Source organism: Jaculus jaculus, chromosome 7, assembly GCF_020740685.1.
Source record: "Jaculus jaculus isolate mJacJac1 chromosome 7, mJacJac1.mat.Y.cur, whole genome shotgun sequence".
Taxonomy (NCBI): domain Eukaryota; kingdom Metazoa; phylum Chordata; class Mammalia; order Rodentia; family Dipodidae; genus Jaculus; species Jaculus jaculus.
This window is the reverse complement of record NC_059108.1, coordinates 37,977,143-38,004,161: the sequence shown is the minus strand read 5'-3', so window position 1 is coordinate 38,004,161 and position 27,019 is coordinate 37,977,143. Positions and strand designations below refer to the sequence as shown.

At 44.7% G+C, this 27,019-nt stretch overlaps 1 protein-coding gene across 1 annotated transcript in view; it reads left to right on the top strand.

Moving 5' to 3' along the window:
* The window catches only part of Armc2 (armadillo repeat containing 2), a 144,783-nt gene that overhangs the window by 99,495 nt on the left and 18,269 nt on the right, over positions 1 to 27,019 (top strand). Inside the window, exons 11-12 of the mRNA XM_045154897.1 lie at positions 3,666 to 3,765; positions 24,196 to 24,514. Coding sequence (XP_045010832.1) covers positions 3,666 to 3,765; positions 24,196 to 24,514 — 419 coding nt within the window. The remainder of the gene's footprint in view (positions 1 to 3,665; positions 3,766 to 24,195; positions 24,515 to 27,019) is intronic.

Here is a 27,019-nt window from a genome sequence, read left to right as displayed (position 1 = left end):
GATGGGATTAAAGTGCTGGGATTAAAGGCGTGCGCCACCACGCCCGGCCCAAATGTATTTTTTTTTTGTTCATTTTATTTATTTATTTATTTGAGAGCGACAGACATAGAGAGAAAGACAGATGGAGGGAGAGAGAGAGAATGGGCGCACCAGGGCTTCCAGCCTCTGCAAACGAACTCCAGACGCGTGCGCCCCCTTGTGCATCTGGCTAACGTGGGACCTGGGGAACCGAGCCTCGAACTGGGGTCCATAGGCTTCACAGGCAAGTGCTTAACCACTAAGCCATCTCTCCAGCCCCCAAATGTATTTTTTAATTAGCTAAACAAAAGTAAATTTTTCTATGGCTTTTTCAAAATGTCATTTACTATAAGCTATTTTATCTCTTAAGTAAGCTGTAAGCTAGCCTAGAGTTTGCTTGAATTGGCTTAGCTTCTTGAATATAAAGAAATATATGCCATAAAACATAGTAACTTTCTGGTGTACTTGGACATCTATGAATAGAATTTGCCTGTTAGTTTTGTATCCAGAAATCTTGATGAGGAATTACATCTAAGATTTTTTTCTATAAATTCTCTTAGATTGTCTATGAATATTGTCTGCAAATATTTTTTTCTAATTATTGCAACTCTTACCCCATCCCCATCTTTACCTCTTTTTCTTTTGTAAGATGCTCTCATACTATTGTGATGGCCCATATGTAGTTCCTTATGTAGTCCAGGCTGGCTTTGAACTGGCAGTCCTCCTGGTGCTGGTATTATAGACCTAAGCTACCATACCCAGTTCCACCTTTTTTACTTTGGCATCCAAGACAAAATTGGGAGAGAGCTAAGCTTGCTGCTTTCCTCTTGACTCTAAAGAAATTATTTTTATGGCCTGGAGAGATGGCTTTGTGGTTAAGGCACTTGCCTGCAAAGCCAAAGGACCCAGGCTTGTTTCCCCAGAACCCACATAAGTCAGATGCACAGGTGGTACATGCATCATAAATAAAATATAAGAAATATAGTTTTAAAAAGAAATTATTTGGGGGCTGGAGGGATTGCTTAGTGGTTAGAGTGTTTGCCTACTAAGCCAAAGGACCCAGGTTCAATTCCCCAGGACTCACATCAGCCAGATGCACAAAGGGGAGCACCCATCTACAGTTTGTTTGAAGTGGCTGGAGGCCTTGGTACACCCATTCTCTCTCTACCTGTCTCCTTTTTCTCTCTCTCTTTCTCTGTTAAATAAAAATAAAATATTTATTTATTTATTTATTTTTTGGTTTTTTCGAGGAAGAGTCTCACTCTAGCCCAGGCTGACCTGAAATTCACTATGGAGTCTCAGGGTGGCCTTGAACTCACGGCAATCCTCCTACCTCTGCCTCCCGAGTGCTGGGATTAAAGGCGTGTGCCACCATGCCCAACAAAATAAAATGGTTTTTTTTTAAAAAGAAATTATTTTTGATTTGACCATTGAAAATAATATTTATTATAGGTTTTTATAGATACAATTTGGAAGGTTATGGAAGGATTCTTATCATTAGGCGATGTTAAATTAATTCATATGTTTGCCTAAAGTCTAGTTTGATTACATGGTTTTAGTTTTTCAATCCATTATTACTGAGTTTAGCTACCTAATATAATGTTTGGGATTTTTCAGCTGTGGTCACATGAGTTATATTTCTTTGTTGGCTTTGCGTGGTTTTAATGCCAAGTGTATACCAAACTAATGAAATGAATGCAAAAATATTTGAACATTTTCTCTTTTCTAGACTAATTTATAGAAATTAAACTTTTTTATGCGTCTTGAAAAGTTTGTAGAACTTGTTCAAAAAACTCTGTTTTTATCCTGGAATGTGAATGTGGAGATGAAACTAGCTATTGATTCAATTTGTCCTTCCTCCCTCCCTCCTTCCCTCTCTTCTTCCCTGTCCCCACTGTCTTTATAAGAGACAGTCTCAGTATGTTGCCATAGTTGGTCCTAAATTGTTGGCCTCAATCCGTTTGCCTCTGTCTCCTGAGTACTTGGGAGTACAGACATATCATATGCCATCACATCTAGCTAATTCATTTTGTTTACTGATTATGTATCTAGTCATATTTCTTATTTATTTGTACTTGGATAAGTTTCAAAACAGCTACATTTTCATAAGAATTTTTTCAAACATTAAATTGTTCATTCTGGTACTTGGGAGGTTGAGGCAGAAAGATGGAGAGTTTAAGGCCAACCTGAACTACACAGTGAGACCCATTATCTAAAAATACCTACAGGGCTAAAGAGATTGCTTAGTGGTTAAGGTGCTTACCTGTGAAGCCTAAGGACTTAGGTTCAATTCTCCAGGTCCCATGTAAGCTAGATGCACAAGGCAGTGTGTGCATCTGGAATTTGTTTGCAGTGGCTAGAGGCCCTGCCATGCCCATTCTTTCTGTCTCTTTTTCTCTCTCCCTCTCACTGTCTCAAATTATACACACACACATACATACATACATACATACATACATACATACATACATACATACCTACATACATACATACATACACATAATGGTATACAGCCCTGCCCTACATCTCCTTGAGCAGAGAACGTGTTCTAGAAGATGCTAGTCCTTTGAGGATTTACTGACACTTGCTTTTGGCCGAGTCCATGGTCAAATTTCTAAAATATCGCTGCTTTGCCTGCAGATCTATTAATTAGTAAGGAATATATGACAACCTCCAAATGTGGTGTGAGTTCATCAGCATTGCCTTTAGGTTTGGTCTGTTTCCTTTCTTTAGACAACATGACACTCTTTCCCATGCTGCTTGCCTGCAGGTCCATCTTTCCTAAATTGCCGTAACACTCTTAGCCTGTTACATTAGCACAACTTTCCTTATGCTTCTGATGGGGTCCTAGGGAGTTTATGGTTATCAACCAGATATTCATAGTTTCCATTTTCTGAGCCACTCGTGGCAGTGAAAACCCATAGCATATGGCTGTCAAGTTTACAACTCCAACCCCCTCCTGAAGACCAAACTCAGGGGCCAAGACCTAGGTGAGTCTCCAGTCCCATAAAAGACATTTGTAATTTTCCTTGGGGCTGGAGAGATGGCTTCGTGGTTAAAGTGTGCTTAAGGCACTTGCCTGCAAAGGCTAATGACCTGAGTTCAATTCTCCAGTACCCACATAAAGCCAAAGGTGCAAAGTGGTACATGCGTCTGGAGTTCATTTGCAGTGACTATAGGCCCTGGCACACCCATTCTCTCTGTCTCTCTTCTATCTTTCTCTGCTTGCAAATAAATAAATATTAAATATTCTAGTATTTGTTTGAGAGAGAGAACAAGACAGAGAGTGAGAAAGAGAGAATCGATGTGCCAGGCCTCTAGCCATTGCAATCAAATTCCAGATGCATGCGCCACCTTTTGCATCTAGCTTTACGTGGATCCTAGGGAATTAAACCTGGGTCCTTTGGCTTTGTGGGAAAACACCTTAACCACTAAGGTATCTCTCCAGCCCAGTAAATAGTATTTTTTTAAAAACTGTCCCCATAATCTAGAGCAGGTAGCAAGTCTGTTCATTTTTCCTGGAGTATTTCTGGCCTTCTTGTTCATGAACTGAGCAACACGTTGAAGGTCTGCATTTAAAGGGTCTCTATGTACTTAAATTGTAAAGAAGAATAAAATTCTGATTTTCCCATTTGGCATTTCTGCAGCAAACTAACTTCTTACCACGACTGCTGTGCAGCCTTGGCCAGCTATCCCAGATGCTATGCCGTGTTTCTGAGTCTGTTAAACAAATACCAGAAGAAACAGGTCAGTTGTGCATTGAATTCTTCAGTATCTTTTCACTGGTGTATTTGGGGAAGCCCATTTTGAGGGAGGTTAATGTTTTTAAAATATTGGTGCCTATCAGAAGCTTTTAGTCATTGTATACTGGATACCTCAGGAGGCAGTGAGTTACTTGCAGGAAGTGAGGAGAGAGTAACTTAAGGCAGAAAATCCCTCCCTGGAATATAGATAACCTAGGAGGATTCCTGATTTAGGAAGGGGCTGGACTACCAGAGTGCCATTCTTCCCCCATATCTGCAGTCCCCCACATGTGTCACTTGGGGGTATGTTTGGGGTGTACTTGTTAATGCAGTAGGATCCTCTGCTGGCTCCGTCTTATGCCCTGACTGTGCAGTCAGGCATGCAGAATGAGCCTGACCATGTGCGCTTTAACAAACACCATGGGGGCTTCTGATACAGGCTGACCTTTGGGACCTTCTTACACTGGACTTACTTTGAAGATGACTCCAGTCCTTGCCTCCTCTAATTCATTGATCATGCTGTACTTTAGAAGATGAATTTCAAAATAAAGTATTTAAGTGAAATAATTTAGCTTCAGTGGACCAGGGCAAAAATTAGTATTTAAAAACAAATAAACTCAGGTGTGTACAAGTGCACTGTAATCCCAGTACTTGGGCAGAGGAAGGAATATTAGGAATTCAGAGTCATCTTTGACTACATTTGAGATTGAGACCAGCTTGGGCTACATGACACCCTGCCTCAAAAACAAACAAACAAACAAACAAAAATTTAGGCTGGAGAGATGGCTTAGTGGTTAAGGCATTTGCCTGCAAAGCCAAGGGATCCAGGACCCACATAAGCCAGATGCACAAGATGGCTTATGCATTTGGAGTTCGTTTGCAGTGGCTAGAGGCCTTGCCATGCCCATTCGCTTTCTCTATCTGCCTTTCTCTCTCTCTCAAATAAAGAAATAAAAATATTTTTCATAAAAATAAAAGGAAAAATGATAAACCATAACCTTTGCTTAAAGTGCTGGTAGGTTTTCATATTCAAAACTGATTTATAAACTGGACATGGTGGCACATGCCTTTAATCCCAGCAGTTGGGAGGCAGAGGTAGGAGGATTGCTGTGAGTTCAGGGCCAGCCTAGGACTAGAGAGTGAGTTTCATCCAGGCCATCCTGAGCTAGAGGGAAACTCTATCTAAAAAACAAACAAAAAAAATACCTGATTTACAAATATACACTTGTGTTGAAAGAGGGGGAGCCTTGCTATGTATGTAGCTCATGCTAGCCTATGATTCATTATGTAGTCTAGGCTGGTCTTTAATTTAAGATTCTCCTGCCTCTGCTTCCTGAGTGTTGGGATTACAAGTGTGCACCATCATGTCCTGCACTACACTTGAATTTTCTTATTCTGGGTACTTGGATTACAAATGTCTTCACACATGTATTTTATATTTTCTGTAAATTACGTACTTTGAAAGACTTCAAGGTATAAGAATTTTCCATGTCAGATAAAGAAAAAGAATGAATTTAATTAATCTACCTTAAAGTATTCAAAATGTGAATAATAATAATAATAATAATTAGGAATTATAAATCTGGACTGGAGAGATGGCTCAGCAGTTAGAGGTGCTTGCTTGCAAAGCCTGACAACCTGGGTTCAATTCCCCAATACCCACATTAAACTAAATGTGCAAAGTGATACATGTGACTGGAGTTCATTTTCAGAGGCAGGAGACCCTGACATGACCATCGTCTCTCTCTTTTTTGTCTCTCTTTTTCTTTCTCTCTCATAAATAAATAAAATATTGATATTTTATTTTAATTAGTTGAGAGAGAGAGAGGGAGAGAGAATGGGCACACCAGGGCCTCTAGCCACTGCAAATGAACTCCAAATGCATGCACCACCTTGTGCATCTGGCTTATGTGGGTTCTGAGGGAATTGAACTTGAGTCCTTGGGTTTCACAGGCAGGTTCCTTAACCACTAAGCCATATCTCCAGCTCTAAAATATTTTTAACCAAAGAACCAACCAGGAAGGCTGAGGAGATGGCTCAGTGGCTAACGTGCTTATCATGCCAACATTAGTACCTGAGTTCAAACTCCTGGAACCCACATAAAGCCTGTTGTAGTTGTGGACAACTGTAATCCCAGTGCATCTACAATGAGATGTGAGAAGGGAGCTCGAGACAGGAGACTCTACTAGAAGCTTGGCAAGTGGAACAATGAACAAGAGGTTCTGCTCAAGGTAGAAGGTGAGGACAGACACCCAAAAGGTGTCCTCTGGCTTCCGCACACATGGTGTGTGACGTGATGTGTGCACTTGCGCTCATACACCTGAACACACACACACACCCCAAAGGAGTAGGAAGAGGAGGAGGGTAAGGGACAGGGAGGGAGAGGAGGAAGAAGATGACCAGCCAACAATCTGCAAGGAAATGTATGATACCGATCTGGAGAAGGACATTGTTTCCAACACGTCTAGTGACTTCCACAAGCTCATGGCTACCCTTGCCAAGGGTGGAAGAGCAGAGGATGCCTGTCACTGACCAGGATATGGGGGAGCTCTGTGATCATTGAGTCAAGAGGAAAAGAACTAATGTTCCCAAGTAGAACATGTGCCACCTCCAGAAAGCATTTGAAAGGTCCAAGATCTTCAGCCCATACAACAGACTGGACAGCATCAGAAGGGGTTCCAGGACACGTGGAAAATGCTTTCCTAACCTGGTGCATTAAGAACCAGCCCCTGTAGTTTGCTGGTCAGCTAGCTCTACGGCTCCATGAAGAACAAGACACGGTCCATGGTGAAGTCCCCATTAGAATGCTGATGTACAGGGAATTGTCATGGTACACGTTAGGCCTGAACTCAAGAGGAAGTATGAGAAGACACTGCACCACTATATCCAGCAAGCACGGCATGGAGAGACTGCTTCAGTACGTGTGTGGTGGAGACACCCCATGGGAGCCCAGAAATGGTACTGTCTGAAGTCGCACCTAATGTTCTAGAAAATTAGCCTGTGACTAACAAGTGCCTTAACTCTCCCTGGGGAGGCAATGCCACAAGCAACCCCAAGCACTGTCTGGTTTTGCCTTCCTTCTCTCCTTGAAGCTGAAGAAATGAACTTTCCAAGGAGCTGGGGGTGATGTCTGTGAGGTGAAACATTGGCCTCTTGTGTATTGTGTCCTGAATAAACTGTAAGCAGGGGAAGAGTTCAGGCCGCAAGGAAGTGAGTGTGCATCTCAACCACTTCCCCAGATCATTAGCCAAAAGTTTTCATAAGTCTTTGTAAAAATGTTTAATTTGTGCTTCTCCAAGTTGTTATCGCTTATGTAGTTGCCTCACCCTCCACAGAGAGCTCCTCGGGGACTCGGGCTTTGGTGCCTGGATAATGATACCACACGTGGTGGGGCAAGCTCTTAAATGCCGAAAGAAGCCAGGTGTGGTGGTGCACACCTTTAAACCCAGCACTCGCGAGGCAGAGGTAGGAGGATTGCCGTGAGTTCGAGGCCACCTGAGAATACATAGTGAATTCCAGATCAGCCTGGGGTAGAGTGAGACCCTACCTCAAAAAAAAAAAAAAAAAAAAAAAAAGCCAGATGTGGTGGCGCACACCTTTAATCCCAGCATTTGGGAGGCAGAGGTAGGAGGATCGCCATGAGTTCAAGACCACCCTGAGACTACATAGTGAATTCCAGGTAAGCCTGAGCTTGACTAAGGCCCTACCTTGAAAACCCAAAAAAATAAATAAATTGCTGAAAGAATGAATTCTGAATATGTGAGATGCTTGTGAATTTGTGTTATAAAATAGTTTTTCCAGTACTCAAATACTTCTTCCTTCAATATTTACTCTCCTTGTCCTTGTTTGGAGGAGGAAAGTAAGAACTTTTCCCCGACTTTGCACATTAGTGGTCTGCCATAGGCAATAGCAAAACAGAAATGATAGATTTTTTAAAATTACTTCAGGCCAATAGAGCAACCTAGCTTCATGTTTCCCAGTCAGCTAAAAACTGGTTTTCTTTTTTTTGTTTGTTTGTTTGTTTTCTTTTTGACTAGAAATAAAAATAGTTTCCAGAAATCCTTCACCACATTCTGATGCGAGTGTATCGATCTGTAGTGGTTCAAAAGTTTGTAACACCTGAGATTTACTTGGACACTGAGGTTTAGAATGAATCTCTAAGACGAAATTCACCCCATTGGCAACTTGCTTAAGTAGAGTCGCTCCTTCCTGTAATTATTTTTTGTTTCAGCTGTAGGAAATGTTTCTATAAAATGTACTTGGGTTGTATAATTATGCTTTGGAAGCTGTATGGTTTCTTTATTTTATAATTTTGGAGTATTTTATTATTAAAAAGAGAGAAAAACCAAGGGAGAATGGGTGCCCCAGGGCCTCCCATTGCTGTAGACAAATTCCTGTGCATCAGGCTTTACGTGGGTATTGGGGAATCAAACCTGGGCCTTCAGGCTTTGCAAGCAAGTTCCTTTAACCACGGAGCCATCTCTCCAGCCCCTTTGTAATTTCATAATTCACATAGCTATCAACACATGATTAGCAATCAGAAAGAGTCCAGTGTACTTTATTTTTGTTCTGAGGGGCGAGTACAGAGGGGTTCATGTTTCTCTAAGTCATGTAGTTGAACAAGAAATGTGTATACAAAATGTTAAGATATAATACAATATGGTTTCAACAATAAAATGAAGTCATATTATAAGTATGCTAAATCAAAAGCTATAAACAATAAGAAATATTAACAAGAGCAAATCCAAGTAGAAATGAAAATAGTCCCTAAATTCACATGCTTCATTGACCATTAAAGACCACCTGGGGGATGGCTTGGTGGGTAGAGCATTCACCATTCAAGCTGGAGTACTTGAGTTTGATCCCAGACCTCACATGAAAAACTGGAAGGTTTGGGGCTGGAGAGATGGCTCAGTGTTGAGGCATTTGCCTGCATAGCCAAAGGATCCAGGTTCAACTCTCCAGGACCCATGTAAGCCAGGTACACAGGGAGGTGCATGCATCTGGAGTTCATTTACATTGGCTGGAGGCCCTGGTGTACCCATTGTCTGTCTGCCTCTCTCTCTCTCTCCCTCTCTCCATCCCTCTTTCTCTCTCAAATAAATAAATAAAATATATTTTAAAAAACTGGAAGGCTTGACATGCAAAACAATAAATAAATAAATAAATAAATAAATAAATAAAAAGCTTCTACATGGTACAGTTAATGGTCTAAATAATCTCTTCTGCGTGGTAGACCTTTTAATGACTATGACATGTCAACATTTAAGGCTTAATCTGGCCTATACAAAATTCTAGTCTGAATTTGTCAAAGTGTTAAGTGAAAACAAATGTATCAGAAATCCTGTACAATGTTCATTACTTTCAGAATGGATAGTTTGCTCTCTTTTGTGTACTTATTTTGACAGTGACAATTTGACATGTATTTAACCCACACATTTTGAAATTATCTAGTATACAAAAAAAAAAATGAAATCTGGAAAAAGTAACTACCAGTCTGGGGCTGAGGAGTAGCACAGTGAATGCTCAGCATAATATGCAAGGGCCTGGGTTCAAGCCCTAGCACCAACGCCAACTAAAGCTGAAATCAAGAAGAAAACAGCAGGGCTGGAGAGATGGCTTAGCGGTTAAGCGCTTGCCTATGAAGCCTAAGGACCCGGGTTCGAGGACCCACGTTAGCCAGATGCACAAGGGGGCACATGCATCTGGAGTTCATTTGCAGTGGCTGGAAGCCCTGGCGTGCCCATTCTCTCTCTATATATATCTGCCTCTTTCTCTCTCTATCACTCTCAAATAAATAAATAAAAATGAACAAAAAAATTTTTTTAAAAAGAAGCAAACAACAAAAGCCCCAAACCCTTCTTGTTCTTTTTGTAAATTATTCTGCAGCTCTGCATCTGATTGGGTCCTGGATTTTATTTTCTGTGTTGTGTACACACACACACACACACACACACACACACACACACACACGCTGTTTGGAGGGTTGGATCTCTTTCTGGTGTCCACTGTCACTCCCTATGCAATGTGGAGAAACTGCATTCTACACTTCTAAATAGGACTTGGCTTGTTGCTAAGACTCGTGGTAAAAATGAAATCATTTTTGTGACTTTTTACATTTTATTTATTTATTTATTTATTTATTTTGAGGTAGGGTCTCACTCTAGCCCAGGCTGACATGCAAGTCATGGCAATCCTCCTACCTCTGCCACCTGAGTGCTAGGATTAAAGGCGTGTACCATTAGGCCTGGCCTTGTTCTGTTGTTTGGAGATAGAGTCCTGCTACGTGGTCCAGGTTGGCTTAGAACCTACCTTGTAGCCCAAGGCTCACCTTGAACACACGAGCTTTCTGTCTCAGTCTCCCAAGTGCAGGGATTCCAGGGGTATGCCTGTTGTTTTTTTAAAGACCATACAATCCGAAATCTTTAAAAAAAAAAAAAAATCTGGGTGTGATGGTACTTGGGAAGCTGAGGCATGAGGATCATGATTTAGAGACTATTATGCAAGAGAAAGAGAGAAAAAGGGAGAGAAACCTATGCTGACAACTAAAACTATCCTCTGCATACATTTCTTAGAGTGATCTGATCAGGGAAGCAGTACAGGAAGCCGTGGCTACTCATGCCATAGCGTACCAAGGGCGAGATCCTGTTCAGAAGCACCTGACTGCTGCTGGGAGACATAAAACACTTCTTCCTTGTCTATCTGTTGTTGTTTTCATTAAAGGGCAGGAGAGAGATTATATGAGATAGTGCCAAAAGAAAGAAATTTTCTTCACTGTTCCTACATTCTTTGTCTCTTGGCAAAGTAAAGTCTGATTTCAACTTACAGAGCAGGTGTTTTTGAATAAATGTAATATTAGTGAGGGTACAGATGGCTTTCACTGTTATTTTCTACATATCTATGTCCTAAAATTATTTACTGAGAATGTGAATTTGTAGGTATATTGTTTTCAGAGCAGAAGTATAAGTATAGATGGTAGGTTTTAAAATAGAGAGGTGCCCAGCTGTTTTAGGATTTGAATCATTAGCTCCCATACCTGGCTTATAACAGAATCACTTAGGAGCTTTAAAAATACAGGTTGTTGGGCTGGTGAAATGGCTTAGCAGTTAAGGTGTTTGCCTGTGAAGCCTAAGGACTCTGATTGGATTCCTCAAGACCCACATAAGCCAGATGCACAAGGGGGTGCATGCATCTAGAGTTTGTTTGCAGTAGCTAAAAGGCCCTGGTGCACCCATTCTCTCTCTTATCTGCCTCTTTTTCTCTCTTTCAAATAAATAAATAAAAATAAAATAAAATATATAGGTTCTTCGGCCAGGGAGATGGCCCAGCAGTTTAGGTAGGTTCTTGCCAGCAAAGCCTTAGGATCCTGATTCCATTCCCTAGTATTCATATATAGGCAGATGCACAAAGTAGCAAGTGTCTGAAGTTCGTTTGCAGTGGCAGGAGGCCCTGGTGTACCCATTCTCTCTCTTCCCCCCTGTCAAATGAATAACTAACTAAATAAATAAAATATTTTAAAAATACAGGTTCTCAGAGGCTGAAGAGATGGCTCAGTGATGGAAGGCTTGTTTGCAAAGCCTGATGGCATCTGGTTCAATTCCCCAGTACCCACATAAAGCCAGATGCAGATGCACAAAGTGGTGCATGTATCTGGAGTTCATTTGCCATGGCAAGAGGCCCGAGCACAGCCATTCATATTCTTTCTTTCTCTCTCTCTCCTTGCAAATAAATAAATATGTGTGTGTGTGTGTATATATATATATATATATATATATATATATATATATATATATATATATATATATATATAAAACAAATAAATATATAGGTTCTCAGGCCCCACCCTGGGAGATTTTGGTTCATGTCTGGGGTAAAACCCAAGAGTCTATTTCAGAGCACCCTCCACGGATTTCAACAAGTGGCAATTTTGGGAGCTGGACTATAAATTATTAAGATAGCTTCTTATAGCACTTTCTCCAGTGTTGACTGTAGCAAGTTTCCCATAAAACCTCAAGAGATTTTTAAATGATTACTTAGGTCAGCCTGAAATAGGGTCATTGTGATAAGATAGGAAAATGAATTGGCTGGTCAGACCAGCCAGATACTCACATGCATTTTTCTAGTAAGTGGTGGGAGCTGTTTCATTTTCCTCTTGTCCTTTATTCCAGTAGCTGAGCAGTTGAGAGTCAGTTTTCTTGGTTTATAAACAAATAAACAAAAAACCGTGTTAAGCATCAGACCAAGTGCCTCATACATGCTGAGCAAGCACTTTGCCACTGGGCTATACTCCAGCCATAGAGACAATTTCTCAACTAGGGAAGAGAATGGCATGTTAGACTCTTCCCATAATTTTCTCTGCCAAACTTTTTTTTTCTTTTTCTTTTTTTGGTCAAAACAAGGGCTGGAGAGATGGCTTAGCGGTTAAGCGCTTGCCTGTGAAGCCTAAGGACCCCGGTTCGAGGCTCGGTTCCCCAGGTCCCACGTTAGCCAGATGCACAAGGGGGCGCACGCATCTGGAGTTCGTTTGCAGAGGCTGGAAGCCCTGGCGCGCCCATTCTCTCTCTCTCCCTCTATCTGTCTTTCTCTCTGTGTCTGTCGCTCTCAAATAAATAAATTAAAAAAAAAAAAAAAACAAGTTGTTCTGGAACCAAACTGAGTCTGCCAAGGCTGCCATCCTTGGACGAGGCACTGGGCACCCATTAGGGCAGCCCATTGAGGAGGAATGCGTACAGGGCTGTCAGAAACCTCAGGACAGCCTGCCCCAAGGAAGGATAGGTAGGCTGCAGTTAGCTAGACACCCCTCCGGCTGTCAATGTGCTGGTGAAACAACTACACTTCTATCATAATAATGCAGTATTCTCAGAGTCCCTGCGTGGAGAAGCCCAGTGTACACTCATACCTAAACTTTGTGGATTTCTGACAGACTTGTGTGCCCAGTTTACACCACTTTTAAAGATTAAAAATAGGTTTTATTTAATTAATTTCATTTATTTATTTATTTGAGGGGGTCAGACAGAGTATAGGCGTGCCAGGGCCTTCACCCACTGCAAACGAACTCTAGACACATGTACCACCTTGTGTGTGTGGCTTATGTGGGTCCTGAGGAATCAAACCTGGGTCCTGTGGCTTTGCAGGCAAATGCCTTAAGCGTTAAGCCATCTCTCCAGCCCCATACCACTTTTTTTTTTTTTTAACTCAGCCCTCTATGAAGCAGGCTCAGTGGCATGTACTGTGGTTGGTATACAGCCAGGGCTTTCTGGTCCTTCAACAGTCTCTCTGAGAAAAATATCCACTCCCTACCACTTTTCATAATGGACTTCCACAGGGAGAGCATGGGAAGCCTCTTTGACTTGTATCCATGTAGTTAATGTGTCCAGGCTCCATGGCATATAGCTGCAGTCCTCATGAGAACAAAAAAACAACAAAACAAAACAAAACAAAACTGGAGAAGAAATAGCGCCGCTGCTGGGTTGATTCGGAACTAAACTTCAGTTAGGTAAGGATGCTGAGCAAAATTCAATTAAATGACAAATCTCGTTTAAGAAATGTGCACATATTGTCGGCTGTGTGGTGTAAACTACATTTGGGAGAAGCCAAATGTACGAACAGATGGGCTTAATAAGGAAGAAGGAAGGAGGAGGCTGCCTGCCTGCGAGAGGTGCCGCTGACGTCAAAGTTGCTACATTTAAGCAGCCCAGCAAAATGCATGTGGGTTTGATTGCTGGAGGAACATGAAGGGATTTCCCCCATTTCTTCGGCATATATCTACTGGCAAGAGATCTGGTAAAGATGTCTCGGATGGGGCTTACATAACACCAGCGGTCCCTGGCAAAGGTCACTCGTGGCTGGAAACGAACCTCCCCGATCTGCCATGCCAGCCTGTCTCTTTCACCCCCCGCCCACCCTCCACTTTTAGACATCATGAATCTCTTGCTTTTTATAAGTGGAACAACCAGATGCGCATTGTCAGAGCTGTGCACAACTGTCTTGGGAATCGCCAGACCCATCCTTGCCCGTGCTATTTTTAAAGTCACGCCTCTCTCCTTGCAGCCAAACACGCCCGGTGAGGGTGGATTTGGACAGGCTGAGGCATCGGTGTGGGAAGAGAGACCTGGAATGCCTGAGCACGCGGGCTGCAAGCAGACAGCTAGCTCTTCTCTTCTAGTACACCAGCAGGCACTCCCCAGGTCAGAGATAAGGTGACCTTTCTCTCCTCCATCCTCTTCGGGGCCTGGCAGGATTGGTTGGGAAGGAGCCTCCTCCCCTTCCCTAGGCAGCTTGGCTCCCACTGGCTCTAGGCCTCCCGCTTGGCAGGATCATGACCTGTGGCTGTCTTCCAGGCCTCTCTGCAGGCCCATTCCCAGTTTGGCTGAGCTCGCTCCTTTTTCAGCGTTGGCAAGCTTGGCAGGCAGCACAATAAGCCCTGAGCTTGCTCTTCCTTCCCAGCTCCTGCGGCTTTGACCTTGTAGAAAAGGCCCTTCCTCCTTTCAGCACACAGCCCAGATGCCTGAGGGATGTCTATGGCTTAAAAAAGAACACAACACAGTCAAATTGTATCACTGCCCTGGTGTGGTCTTGAGAGACAGCTGCCTCAAGAGGCATGGAATGGAGGGGGGCGGGGCTCCGTAAATGACTGCTGGTTAGGATGGACAGGTGGGCAGATGGACACAAGGACCAGCTATCATCCCTTCTGATTGACAAATGATCTGTAATGTCTCAGGTTGGTCCTTGTATGCGGTTAAACACTCAGGCCAGCTCTTGACCCACTTTCAGTATCCTTGGGCTAATTCGCATTTTCACAGTGGTTATTTGCTTTAGTGACATTTACTCATTCTTCAAGTTACCTGTAAGCTCATATAATGTTTAGGTTTTACTTAAGGATGAGGAGTTGGATAAATGGTGCAAATAACAAAGCCTGACTCGACTCTTAGATGCAAGACAATTCTAACCAGAGTTCCAACAGGGCATTAATTTTTTAAATTTTTTTTGTCTTTATTTACTTAAGAGAGACGGATCAAGAGGCAGATAGAGATAGAGATTGGGCATGCCAGAGCTTCCGGCTGCTGCAAATGCACTCCAGATGTATGTGCCACCTTGTGCATTTGGCTTTCATGGGTCCTGGAGAATTGAACCGGAGTCCTTGGGCTTTACAGGCAAGCACCTTAACCGCTAAGCCATCTCTTCAGCCCAAGGTTATGTGTGCTAGTTCTTCCCCGACCCTTGTTTATTTTTTTCTGGTCTTTGTGTGATTTTTTTTGGGGGGGTGTTGCTGAGGACCTAACCCAGGGCCCTGTGCTTGCTAGGCTCATGCTCATCCACTGAGCTAAATCCCCAACCGTAAATTTTTTTAATTAACTTTTTATTGACAACCTCCAATACATACAGATAATATACCATAGTCCAAATTCCCTCCATCATCTTCCCTTTCCACCACCTGAATCTCTCCTCCACTGAATCCTTTCTTCTTTCCAACCAGTTTCTCTTCCATTTTGATGTCATCACGTTATTTTGTGCAGGTCTTGTGTAAGTAGCATCATCCGCTGGGAGATCATGAATGTCACAGACACTTTATACCTGAAGACAGTGTCCCAAAGCACTTCTTCCCGTCCCTTGGCTCTGACATTGTTCCTCCATCTTTTCTGCAGTAGTCTAACCAGGAAATTTTGTTTAGATTTTCTAGTTAAGGGAGAAGTAAGTTCAAATTGTAAGCACCTTTATGCTCTTTTTGGGGTCTATCCGTTCTTGAAGATCTTTCTAGAATGTTTTCCTTGGTCTGGTAGGAGTGTGTGGTCTTTGGAGCAGAGTTAATTCCTCCAGCGACAGCTTGATGTTGTTCCCTCCCTGCGGTCAGCATCAGGCGCTGGAGCTATTTTCGGGTTTGGCAGAGAGGGTGCGGGAGAGGAATGTGTTCGCTTCGGCGGCCTGTGGGTGGGGCGCAGCATGAGATAAAGCAGAGGTGGTCTCATGGTGACCAGGTGATGGCTGGATACTGGCTTGCACCGAGCGTTACCAGGCAGTGGATGACTTGAGAGCTATGCTGACCACAGAGAGGGGGTCTGCCACAGCAACCCTTGACAGGCCACCAGGGACAGCCTTTCCTTAGAGAAAGGAGGGAGGCAGGAGTTAGAGATGGCACAGTTGAGGGGGCTTGATGAATGGCTGGTGAGGGGAGAGAGGGAAATGGAGAAGAGTCAAAGATGCCTCAGGGTTGAGGGGTTAGGAAGCAAGGGTGACTAGGTGGGAAGTTGAGCCGAGAGACTTCGGAGCCATCAGCATGTCCAGAGGGACTGTTCAGTCCTGCCTTCTCCCTCCCCATACTTCACTTGGCGTGAGTCTTTTGACGTGTCGGTCTCTGTATCTATGAATGGGGCTGAGATCTCTTTGGCTGGCTCTAGGCCAGTCTCTCCTGGTAAGGAACATTCAAAGGTGAACTCTGGTACAACTTCTCCTGTAATTACAACTTGATTTGGACCATTCGATTTAGCAGTATTTTGTTATAGTAAAAATAATTTTACTGGGGTGGAGAGACGGCTCAGTGGTTAAGGCGCTTGCCTGCAAAGCCTAACAACCTGGGTTCAGTTCCTCAGTACCCAAATGAAGCCAGATACACAAAGTGGTGCATGCATCTGGGGTTTGTTTGCAATGGCTGGAGGCCCTGATGTGCCTATTTTCTCTCTCTTCCTGTAAATAAATTTTAAAAGTAAAAAAAAAGGAAAAGAATTTTACTTGTAGGTTCACAGGACCCCCAAAGACTAAGCAACATGTGTGGTCATTAGGACAGAACCTGCTAACTTAAGGACAAGATCTCGGATATGCTCAGCCGAGGGCGGGCCTTACAATAAATGTCCCTGTTTTTCTGAGCTCTCGCTGGCTATGGCTGTTGCTAGGCAAATTCTGTTTTGAGCAAAATTAGAAAGTCAGTATGGACTAGTTATACTAGACTGCCTTCTTTAGGAGGGCTTCTACATCTCAAATCCACACAGCTGTGGCATGAACAGTTTGTGAAAAGTTAATAAAAAGTACTATAAAAGTGAGGTGTTGATTTTTCTCTTGCTTTGGTCCTAAGAGACTATGAAAGAATAAAGGCGCGGAGACCTGCATTCGATGAAACAGTTTTCCTTCTCTGTGACAAGTTTCTACAAACGGGTTATTTGAACCTTGGTTTAATTTCTATAAATCTTTTTTTTTTTTTTGAGGCAAGCCCAACAGACTGGCCTTTTTTTTTTTTTTTTTAGTGCAAGAGTGGTAGCAAGGGGGGGGGCAGGGAGAGAAGTGGCATGCCAGGGCCTTCAGCCACTGTAGTTTAACTCCACACGCATGTGCCATGTGGTGCTCATGTGTGGCCGTGCCCAGCTATGTTATCTTACATCTGGTTACCTGGGACCCGGAGAGTCGAACATGGGTCCTTAGGCTTCACAGGCAAGCACCTTAACCACGAAGCCATCTCTATAGCCCAGGGAATCTTTTAAAAATATTATTGATTTATAGCTGGGCGTAGTGGCGCACACCTTTAATCCCAGCACTCGCCGAGAGAGTTCGAGGCCACCCTGAGACTGCATAATGAATTCCAGGTCAGCCTGAGCCAGAGTGAGACCCTACCTCATAAAACAAAAACAAACAAACAAAAACATTATTTATTTATTTATTTGTTTACAAGCAGAGAGAGAAAGAGTGCATAGGCGATAGGCATGCCAAAGCCTCTTGCTGCTGTAGACAAACTCCAGATGCAGGTACCACTGTGTGCACTTGGCTTGACATGGGTGCTGGGGACGTAAACCCAGGCTGATAGGCTTTGCAAGCAGTCTTCTGAACTGCTGAGCCATCTCCCTAGCCTGGTTTCTACAAAGCTTTATAGGATCTTCAAGTAAAGGTACTTTGTCGACTTGTGGATCAGGCTAGGAGGCGGGCAATAGATAAGTTCTCTGTCATACTGCTCAACATAGTTTTGGGTTCAGTGAGGAAGGCTCTGGAGGCAAGATTGGGAGTCAAGGCCACCTGAGGTGAGGGCAGGACCTTGCAAAGACCTTTTGCTCAGCCTCCTGCCTCGGGATTTCAGGTAAGCCAGTCAACTCTCGCGTAGGAACAATCTTCTGGGAGAATGCTTCTGTTGTGGCCTATTTCATGCTTCCCAGATCTGAGGAGAAGATATTTGAGAAATGTGGAAAGAAAAGATGCCTCAGCCGGAGGACAGAAGCAGTAAGGATAGCAGTTGGTGGAAGCTGAGCTCTGCGAACGGCACAATCTGTCACCCCCGTTTGTTGATCCCGCATGCCATCCTTCAGTTGGCACTGCTGCTGCCAGGAACCACCCCCTCCTTTTTCATCTGAAGGCAGGGGAAGGGGCATTGTGGCAGTGTCAGCTCATCCTGCCCAGAAGCCTGGGGTCCAGTCCCCACTTCCAGCTATGTTATTACAGCCACGTTAGGAACCCACAGAGATGTTAGGACCAAAGAAAGTTAGATGTGGAAGGGGGGAGGGGGATTTTTAGAAAAAGGAAAATTACATTCGTCTCGCCAGGTTAGACCTCACATGACAATAAGTGGGGCATTTGAAATTTGGGTGGTGACTGTTAAGAAGGTCTGGTGTCACTTACAGCCAGGGTTCTGGTCTAAATGTTCCTGGTGGATCAGCAGAATTAGGTGGAGGACACATCAGGCTTGAGTAGCCTGCTGGGATAGAAAAAGAAAAAAACAAACACTTTGGATGGAAGGGAGGCAAGCTAGCCCAGGAAGAGGGGAAGGAAGAAAAAGAAACAGGATAGGCAAGCACTCCTCAGCCACGGCCATGGCATTCTGGGGGTACGTGATCTTAGCCCTGGTGATGATTCAGTGAGGTGAATGCACTACTGAATTCATTAAGGAGGCATTTCGAGTCTCTCCCAATGTCTTTCCTGCTTTATTGGATGTGCTTTTGTGGAGGTGGGAGACACACAATCCAGGGATTATGATGAGTCCAGGAAATGGTTCACGCAGCGGCTGTGGAATGTGAGAAGGTAGCTGTCTGGGTGGAGAGGGCACCTGTACCTCAGTTCCGCTGACAGAAGTGGGAGCTGTCGTGTGTTAGTGAGTTGGGTCATGTTTGCCTATGAAGCCTGGCACGGTGCCTGCACATCTCAGTCCTGTGTAATAGTTGTCAAGCCGCTGCCACGGTTGTTATTAATTATTGCGATTTTTTGGAAGAACTGTATAGCTTGTCTACCCAGAAAATGGACCAAAGTTTCCACAAAAATTTGGCTCGAGGTCCTTAGCTCAGAAAATATAAAGAAGAATTTTCCATTAAGGAGCTTAATTCTTGGAAATTTCCCTGGCCTGGTTGGAAAAGTGCCTTCCTGTGGGGTCTGGTCTGCGGGTAGGAGAAGCTTCATTGTCTGTTTGTCACTGGGAATTGTTTGAGGAATGCCTCTGGGTTTATGTGACATAGGGTCAGAGTATCGTGATCAAATCACATGTGCTTAGCTTAGGTTTAAGGCCTACAGGTTTCAGCTTCTTGGGGTAGTAGGCAAGTAATCAAAGAATGAAAAAGTGACCACAGATTCCAGGAGATCATCTCACTGGGATCCAAAGGATCTCCAGCCCTGTCCCCTGCTTCATACATAGCCGATTTTCACAGTATTTCACATTTGAACCCAAGATCATGTATGAAAATTGTTCTGGTCTTTGTGCTACAGCTCACTGGCATATTCTCTCTCTCTCCTCTATGTTTCTCAGACTGATTTCAAACTCACAGTGCTCCTGCCTCTACCTCCTGAATGTACATGTGCCACTACACAGCTTTGAACATCCTTTCTCTCTCTCTCTTGCACCCTCTAAGACTGGCGGGGTTGTCCCACAGTTCAATACTATTACCTAGCATTTTGGTGTTAATATGTGAAAAGGGCTCAGAGCAATGCTCAAGCCCTCCTCAGTGCAACTCATGCCTGGCCTCTTTCCCATTGTCTCACCACACAGTATTTCACCCCACTTTCCAGACGAGTTACCAGAGACCCAGAGAGGCTGTGTCCCTGTGGCTCTCTGGCTAGAATCACTCATCACCTTTACTGTTTGGCTCTTCCTCAGCTGTTCCAGCCAAGCATTACCGAGGGCCCAACATTCTCCTTCCTGGGCGGAGCCAGGAGCAGGTTCTCCTAACAGGACAACTGTTGTGACCAGCTGAACACCCAGGAACAAGCTGGTATTGGCAGAGTAGTGGAAGGCAGTTCAGTAGTTGTCCTGGGACTGGAGAGATGGCTCAGAGGTTAAGGCACTTGTCTGTAAGGCCTAAGGACCAGAGTTCAGTTCCCCAGTACCTACATAAAGCCAGATGTGCAAGGCAGCACATGTGTCTGGAGTTCATTTGCAGCAGCTAGAGGTCTTGGTGAGCCCATTCTCTCTCTCTCTCTCTCTCTCTTTTTTCTCTCTCTCTTTCTCTCTTTGTATCTCCCCTTGTCTTTTTTCTCTAAGTCTCCTTCTGCTTGTAAGTGTGTGTGTGTGTGTGTGTGTGTGTGTTCCTGCCCTTAGTCTAACCCTCCCTGACTTGGTAGTATTCAAAACCCTGCCCTGGGGCTGGAAGATGGCTTAGCAGTTAAGGCACTTGCCTGCCAAGTCTATGGAACCAGGTCCCACATAAGCCAGACACACAAGGTGACCCAAGCGTGGCACAAGTGTCTGGAGTTCAATTACAGTGACTGGAGGCTCTGGTGTTCCAATTCTCTGTCGTTGTTGCTCTCTCACATGAAAAAAAAAAAAAAAAGGCCAGGGGTGGGGGCCAGGCTGGATCGATAGTTTAGCAGTTAAGGTGCTTGCCTGGGAAGCCTAAGGGCCTGTGTTCCATCGCTGTCCAGATCCCACATAAGCCAGATGCACAAAGGTGAGGCAAGCGTAAGGTCACACATGTCCACTAGGTGGCGCAAGTGTCTGGAGTTGGATTGCAGTGGCTGAGTCCCTGGTGCACCAATTCTCTCTCTCTCTCTCTCTCTCTCTCTCTCTCTAAAATTATATATATATATGGATGGAGATATATATATTTTTTCTAAATGGCCAGTCTGTTGGACTTGCCTCAAAAAAAAATTAAAAATTGAAAAACCCTGCCCCAGGTCTCTGGGGTTCCACCTTGTCCTTGACCCTTGATGAAAATTTCCCCAGCCCTTGACCTTTTTTAAAAATATTATTCATTTATTTATTTATTTGCAATGGGAGAGAGAGAGGAGGAGGAGAGAGAGAATGGGTGTGCCAGGGGCTCTTGCCACCGTGAATGAAATCCAGTTGTATGCACTACTTCATGCATCTGGCTTTACATGGGTACTGGGGAACCGAACCCAGGCCATCGGGCTTTGCAAGCAAGAGCCCTTAACCACTGAGCAATCTCTCTAGCCTTGTCCTGTTTCTTTAGGGCTGCTATGACGCCTATTTTGATCAATAAGGTGAGGCTAGTGATAATTTCTTCTGGTGTGGACAGCCCCTAACTGTTCTGCAAGCTAACAAGGCAGAGGAGAGAAACTAAATGATAAACTAAATGTCTCTCTGTGGGAGACAGGGCTGGATGTGGAGAGGCCTCAAGAGCTTGAGAAACTCAGGCTTCAAATCCTGCCCCATCTCACCAGCTATGGGGCCTTTATAGCTTTTGTGCAGCCAAGGATCACAGTAATCATCACCCCCACCATCCATGGCCCATAGGAGGAATTCCCTTATCCTCTCCTCTTCCCAATGGACCCTCCTTACTTCACTACAGCCAAGACCTGACTTCATTCATCTGCACACTGTTGTCACATTAAAACAAGAACTGCTTTTTGTTTTGTTTTTAGAGAAATGTTTTCATATACAAGCTCACGTTGAGGATAACCTTGAACTCTTGACCCTCCTTTGCCTATTGCTGAGATTACAAACCTATGCCACCATGCCCAGTGGCACCATAGTTGCTTTTATGTCTTTAATGTAACACTGTTCTCAGCTTGGGTTTTTTGTTTGTTCATTTGAATTTTTTAGACAGGGTTCCTCCCCGTTCTAGGCTGTGGTGGTTTGATAGTAAGATGTCTCCCATCACGTCAAGTGATTGTGGTTGCTAAGCTTCCTACCTGCTCCTCAACTGGTGGAGCCCTGTCAGAGGAGGTGTGCTGGTAGGGGTGCCCCCTGAGGTTTATTAGTCGAGCCCACTGTGTGTTCAGGGCCAGCTTACTCCTCTTTCTCTCTCTCTGATGTGGATATGTGAAGTTAAAGGCTACGCAGACCCAGCCTGGCCTGGAGCTCATGTGGGCCATCACACCTAGCTCTCACCTTGGGCTTCTTAAAATATTTTTTTTTTCATTTTGAAATATGACCTGTGAACAGAGAAGTACTTAACATCTGTGTATAATTTAGCAAACAGTCATAGAAGTGTCACTCATGAAGCCATCACCCAGGCCCACTGCTTTAATGTGGTGTTCCTGTGTAACACAGTGGTTCTCAGCTGGGGAGGATTTCGCCCAAGGGTTCATTTAGACATCTTCATGGTCACATCTGGAGAGGTACCACTAGAATTTTAGTAAGTAGAAGACACGGGTGTTTCTAATCACCTGACAGTACATAGGAGGCCCCCACAGCAAATACATATGAGTGGAACCTGCCGGTGTACACCTGTCATTTGAGCACTTGGGAGGCTGAGACAGGAGGGTCTCAAGTTCCAGGCCAGCCTGGGCTGCAAGAGGAGTCCCTGAGGCATGCAGCCAGAAATATCCTGCTGCAAATTGCAATAGTGCTAAAATCAAGAAACCCTGCTGGAATTCAGTCTACCATTGGGAGTGGTAGTAGTGTAATGCTTCAACAGGGGCTGAACTTTTAAATACTTTTTGTTCATTTTTTATTTATTTATTTGAGAGCAACAGACACGGAGAGAAAGGCAGATAGAGAGAGAGAATGGGCGCGCCAGGGCTACCAGCCACTGCAAATGAACTCTGGATGCATGCACCCCCTTGTGCATCCGGCGAATGTGGGTCCTGGGGAATCGAGCCTTGAACGGGGGTCCTTAGGCTTCATAGGCAAGGGCTTAACCACTAAGCCATCTCTCCAGCCCATGGGAGTGAATTTTCAGTAAAAGATTTGGATGCTCAAGAAATCTGATAATGTCAAAACTTAGATTTAAAGCCAGGCATGGCAGCACACACCTTTAATCCCAGCACTTGGTAGGTAGAGGTAGGAGGATTGCTGTGAGTTCGAGGCCACCCTGAGACTATAGTGTAAATTCCAGGTCAGCCTGGGCCAGAGTGAGGCCCTACCTCAAAAAACCAAGACAAATAACCAAACAAACAAAAACTTAGATTTACATGCCACATTTAGCCCTCTCAACTAGCTTCTCAGGGCATTAATCTTTATAGTTTTAAAATTTTTATTGATGACTTTTATACGTATAGTTAACATACTATGATCATTATTCCCTCATACCATCCTTCCTTTTCCCCCTAAAGGGAATTTATCGTAAAGAAGAAAGGGGGCTAGAGAGAAGGCTTAGCAGTTAAGGCACTTGCCTGTGAGGACTAAGAACGCATGTTTGACTCCTCAGATCCCATGTAAGCCAGACATGCAAGGTGATGCATGCACAAGGTCACACATCTGCACAAGGTGTTCTGGAGTTCAATTACAATGGCTGGAGGCCCTGGTGCGCTAATTCTCTCTCTCATTAAAAAAAAAAAGAAAAGAAAAAGAAAGCTGGGCATGGTGGCACACACCTTTAATCCCAGCACTTGGGAAGCATAGGTAAGAGGATCACTGTAAGTTCCAAGCCACCCTGAGATACAGAGTGAATTCCAGGTCAGCCTGAGCCAGAGCGAGACCCTACCTCAAAACAAAATAGAAAAAGAAAAAAAAAAAAGCCACTGTGGTGGCTTGATTCAGGTGTTTCCCATAAACTTAGGTGTTCTGAATGTTAGGTTCCCAGCTGATGGCGATTTGGAAATTAATGTCTCCTGGGGCCGGTGTATTGTTGGGGGCGGGCTTATGGGTGTTATAGCCAGCTCCCCCTTGCCAGTGTTTGGCACACTTTCCTGTCGCTGTTTTCTACCCGATGTTGGCCAGGAGGTGACATCCACCCTCTGCTCATGCCATCGTTTCCCCCTGCCATCGTGGAGATTCCCCTTGAGTCTGTAAACCTTTTTCTCCCCACAAGCTGCTCTTGGTCGGGTGTTTTCTGCCAGCAATGTGAACCTGACTCCAACACCACCCAGAATTTCAGATGAAGGATCTGACGCTAACAGACCCTGCTGATCACGTCAATCAGTTTGTATTTTACTGCCACCCGCCACTTTTACTCTTATCTCAATTTATTTCCTGTCTTGGGAGTCAAATACTGGGAGAGCTTGTAGAAGCCAGGTGTGCGCCCATTTACTGTTAATTAAGGTGTGAGTAAATGGAATTGTAACTGTTCTTTCCAGCAACGCGTTCCAGCTCCTTTGCTCTCATTGCATCACTCTTTGTGTCCGTTTCTTGCAGGATTTAGTCATCCGTATTGTTTTCATTCTTGGCAACCTGACAGCAAAGAATAACCAGGCTCGAGAGCATTTCTCCAGAGAGAAGGGGAGCATTGAAACCCTGCTCACGCTGTTCCAGATGTTCCACCAGCTGGACGTGCGCTCCCAGGGGCCCGGCCACACTGGAGCCGAGCAGCCCGCCGCGCAGAGGCTGCCTTCGGAGGCGGAGGAGGTGCTCATCAAGCTGACCCGCGTGCTGGCCAACGTGGCCATTCACCCGCGCGTCGGCCCTGCGCTGGCCGCCAACCCGAGAGTCGTCGGACTGCTGTTGACCACGCTGGGTGAGAGCGGCGGCTCCAGACTGCTTGGTGCCTGGGCTGTGGTGAGGGTTTGGTTCACTTTAATGAATCTTCTTAGCTGTGTAAAGGGGAAAAAACAAATCCCTGTTGGGGACATAATTCAGTTGGTAGAGGGTTTGCCTAGCATGCACAAAACCCTGGGGAACTGAACCCAAGCCAGTGAGCCTTGAAATCAAGTGTCTTTAATCACTGGGCCATCTCTCCCATAATCCAGTTTTGTTTTGTTTTTTTTTTTCTTTTCTTTTAGATAGGGTCTTGCTCTAGCTCAGGTTGGCCTGGAATTATTCACTATGTAGTCTCAGGGTGACCTCGAAATCATGGTGGTCCTCCTACCTCTGTCTCCTGAGTGCTGGGATTAAAGGCATGCACCACCACACCCAGCTCAAAACCCAGATTTTCAAAAAGAAAGAATGGGCTGGAGAGACAGCTTACTGGTTAAGGCTTTTGCCTCAAAACCAAAGGATCCTGGTTTGGCTCTCCAGGACCCATGTAAGCCAGATGCACAAGCAGGGGGCACATGCATCTGGAGTTCGTTTGCACTGGCTAGAGGCCCTGGTGTGCCCATTCTCTCTCTCTCTCTCTCTCTCTCTCTCTCTCTCTCACTTTCTGTCTCTCAAATAAATAAAAAAAGAAAAAAGTAGTCACCAAGATCCTTACCAACATTGACTAAATTGTACTTTTGGTAAATTTATATCACAACTCAAAACAGTTACATCAACCAAATGAGCAAAACTTCGCTAAGCAAACCATAAGGAATTCAAATCCCACAGTCTTCCTGTGACAGTCCTCACAATTAAAGCTCATTTCTTCCTTTTCCCCTTCCAGTTCTTTCATTATCTTATATGTCCCCCATCCTTCATGTCTCCTCTTTCCCCCTGAAGTAGTTAGTTCTGTCCGCCTCAATAACATAGCTATTGGGTGATTAGCAGAAATGTGTTTCCCACACATCTGGAGACACAAGTTCTTGATCAGAGTGCCAGCTTCTGGGTCTCTTCCTGGCTGCAAGCAGCACCCTCTTCCCACATGCTGTCATGCCCTATCCTTGGGGGAGCCCTTGGGATAGGGGGAAGGGGGGTGTCTTTCTCCAGGAAAGGAAAAGAGGAGGGGCAAAGGTCTCAAGACCCCTTCCCCCTCCTCCCATTAGACTCTACCTCTGACAGGCGCCACCACTCTCCCAATGTATTATTGCAGGCTGAGGACCAAGCCCTTAACACACGGGCCTTTGGAAGACAGTTGTCCAAACTACAGCAATAATCCCTCAGTCATGAAAGTCAGAAACCTAGGGTCACCCCGAGTGTTTCTTCTGCCCTTCCCCCAACACCGAGCGCATTGTGTCTACGCAGTGCGGTCATCTGGGACTCTTCAGGAGGGCCCTAACTGCTCCATACCTACAATTGCCCTCTGCCCCATCTGCTTGTGTGTAGCTAACAGTCTGTTCACTCATTTGTTCATTCTCTCATTCATCAACTACTTACTTATTTTTAGGGTACTGAGGCTTATATCCAGGGCCTTGACCTCAAGTATTTATTGAGCTTCCGTGATGTGCCTGACACTGCTCTAAGCACTGGGAAAGCAGTAATGACTAAACCGGTCAAATCCCAAGTTCTCGTGGACCTAACGTCTTAGAGCTGGAAGATAAACAGTGGCCCATTTCACGACAGGTGGTCACATGTGCTGTGGAGATGATTCAAGCAAGGACAGGGGAAGAGAGAGTTGTAGACGCTATTTTAAATATGTTGGTTAAGGAAAGGGGAGATGGAAGCAACCAGTAGGGGGCATGAGCAATATGGGAAGTGGAAGACAGAGAAAGAAGAAATAGTACCTTCCAGCAGAAGGGACAGCCAGGGGAGGGCTCCCCACTGACCTGTTCAAAGAGATCGGGAGGCTTGTGTGTGCCTGGTCCTGAGGGCTGGAATGCCACATTCAGATAGGGAGGTAAGGACAGGACAGCCCAGGGAGGGCCTGAGGGTCAAGTGACATGGAGCTACTGGTGGGTTGTGGCCTAAATCAATGTTATCTGACTTAACTTTCAAAAGATCATTGTGTTGATGGAGGCAGAAAAGCTGATGGACTGGGGTGATAGAGGGAGTGAGGAGGGATAAAGCTTATGTTTTTGGAAGGCAGCGTTGATGGTGAGGGATGAATAGTGACATCAGGCCCATTCTGTGGTCAGGCAGGATGTGAGGTTGACTGCCCTGAGAGATCCCGAGACCAGGGCCAGCGGGTGGGGTCAGAGGCAGTGCAGCTGTCTCTGGTGTTGGCCCATTTACTACAGACCCAGGGCCAGACTTTTCTAGCTCTAGGCTGTGGGTTTGAGTTATATTCTTCCTGCCTGGCCTCAAGTGATGTCTTACACTGGTCCGTTTTAACGGTGGAAGACATGTTCTAGGAAATAAAACCTCAAACAGTACCTCTGGTCTTGCTTCTCCACGGCTGTTGCTATGGCTATGGTGTCATTGGTTCACCCCCAGCAAGGTAACTCTGACC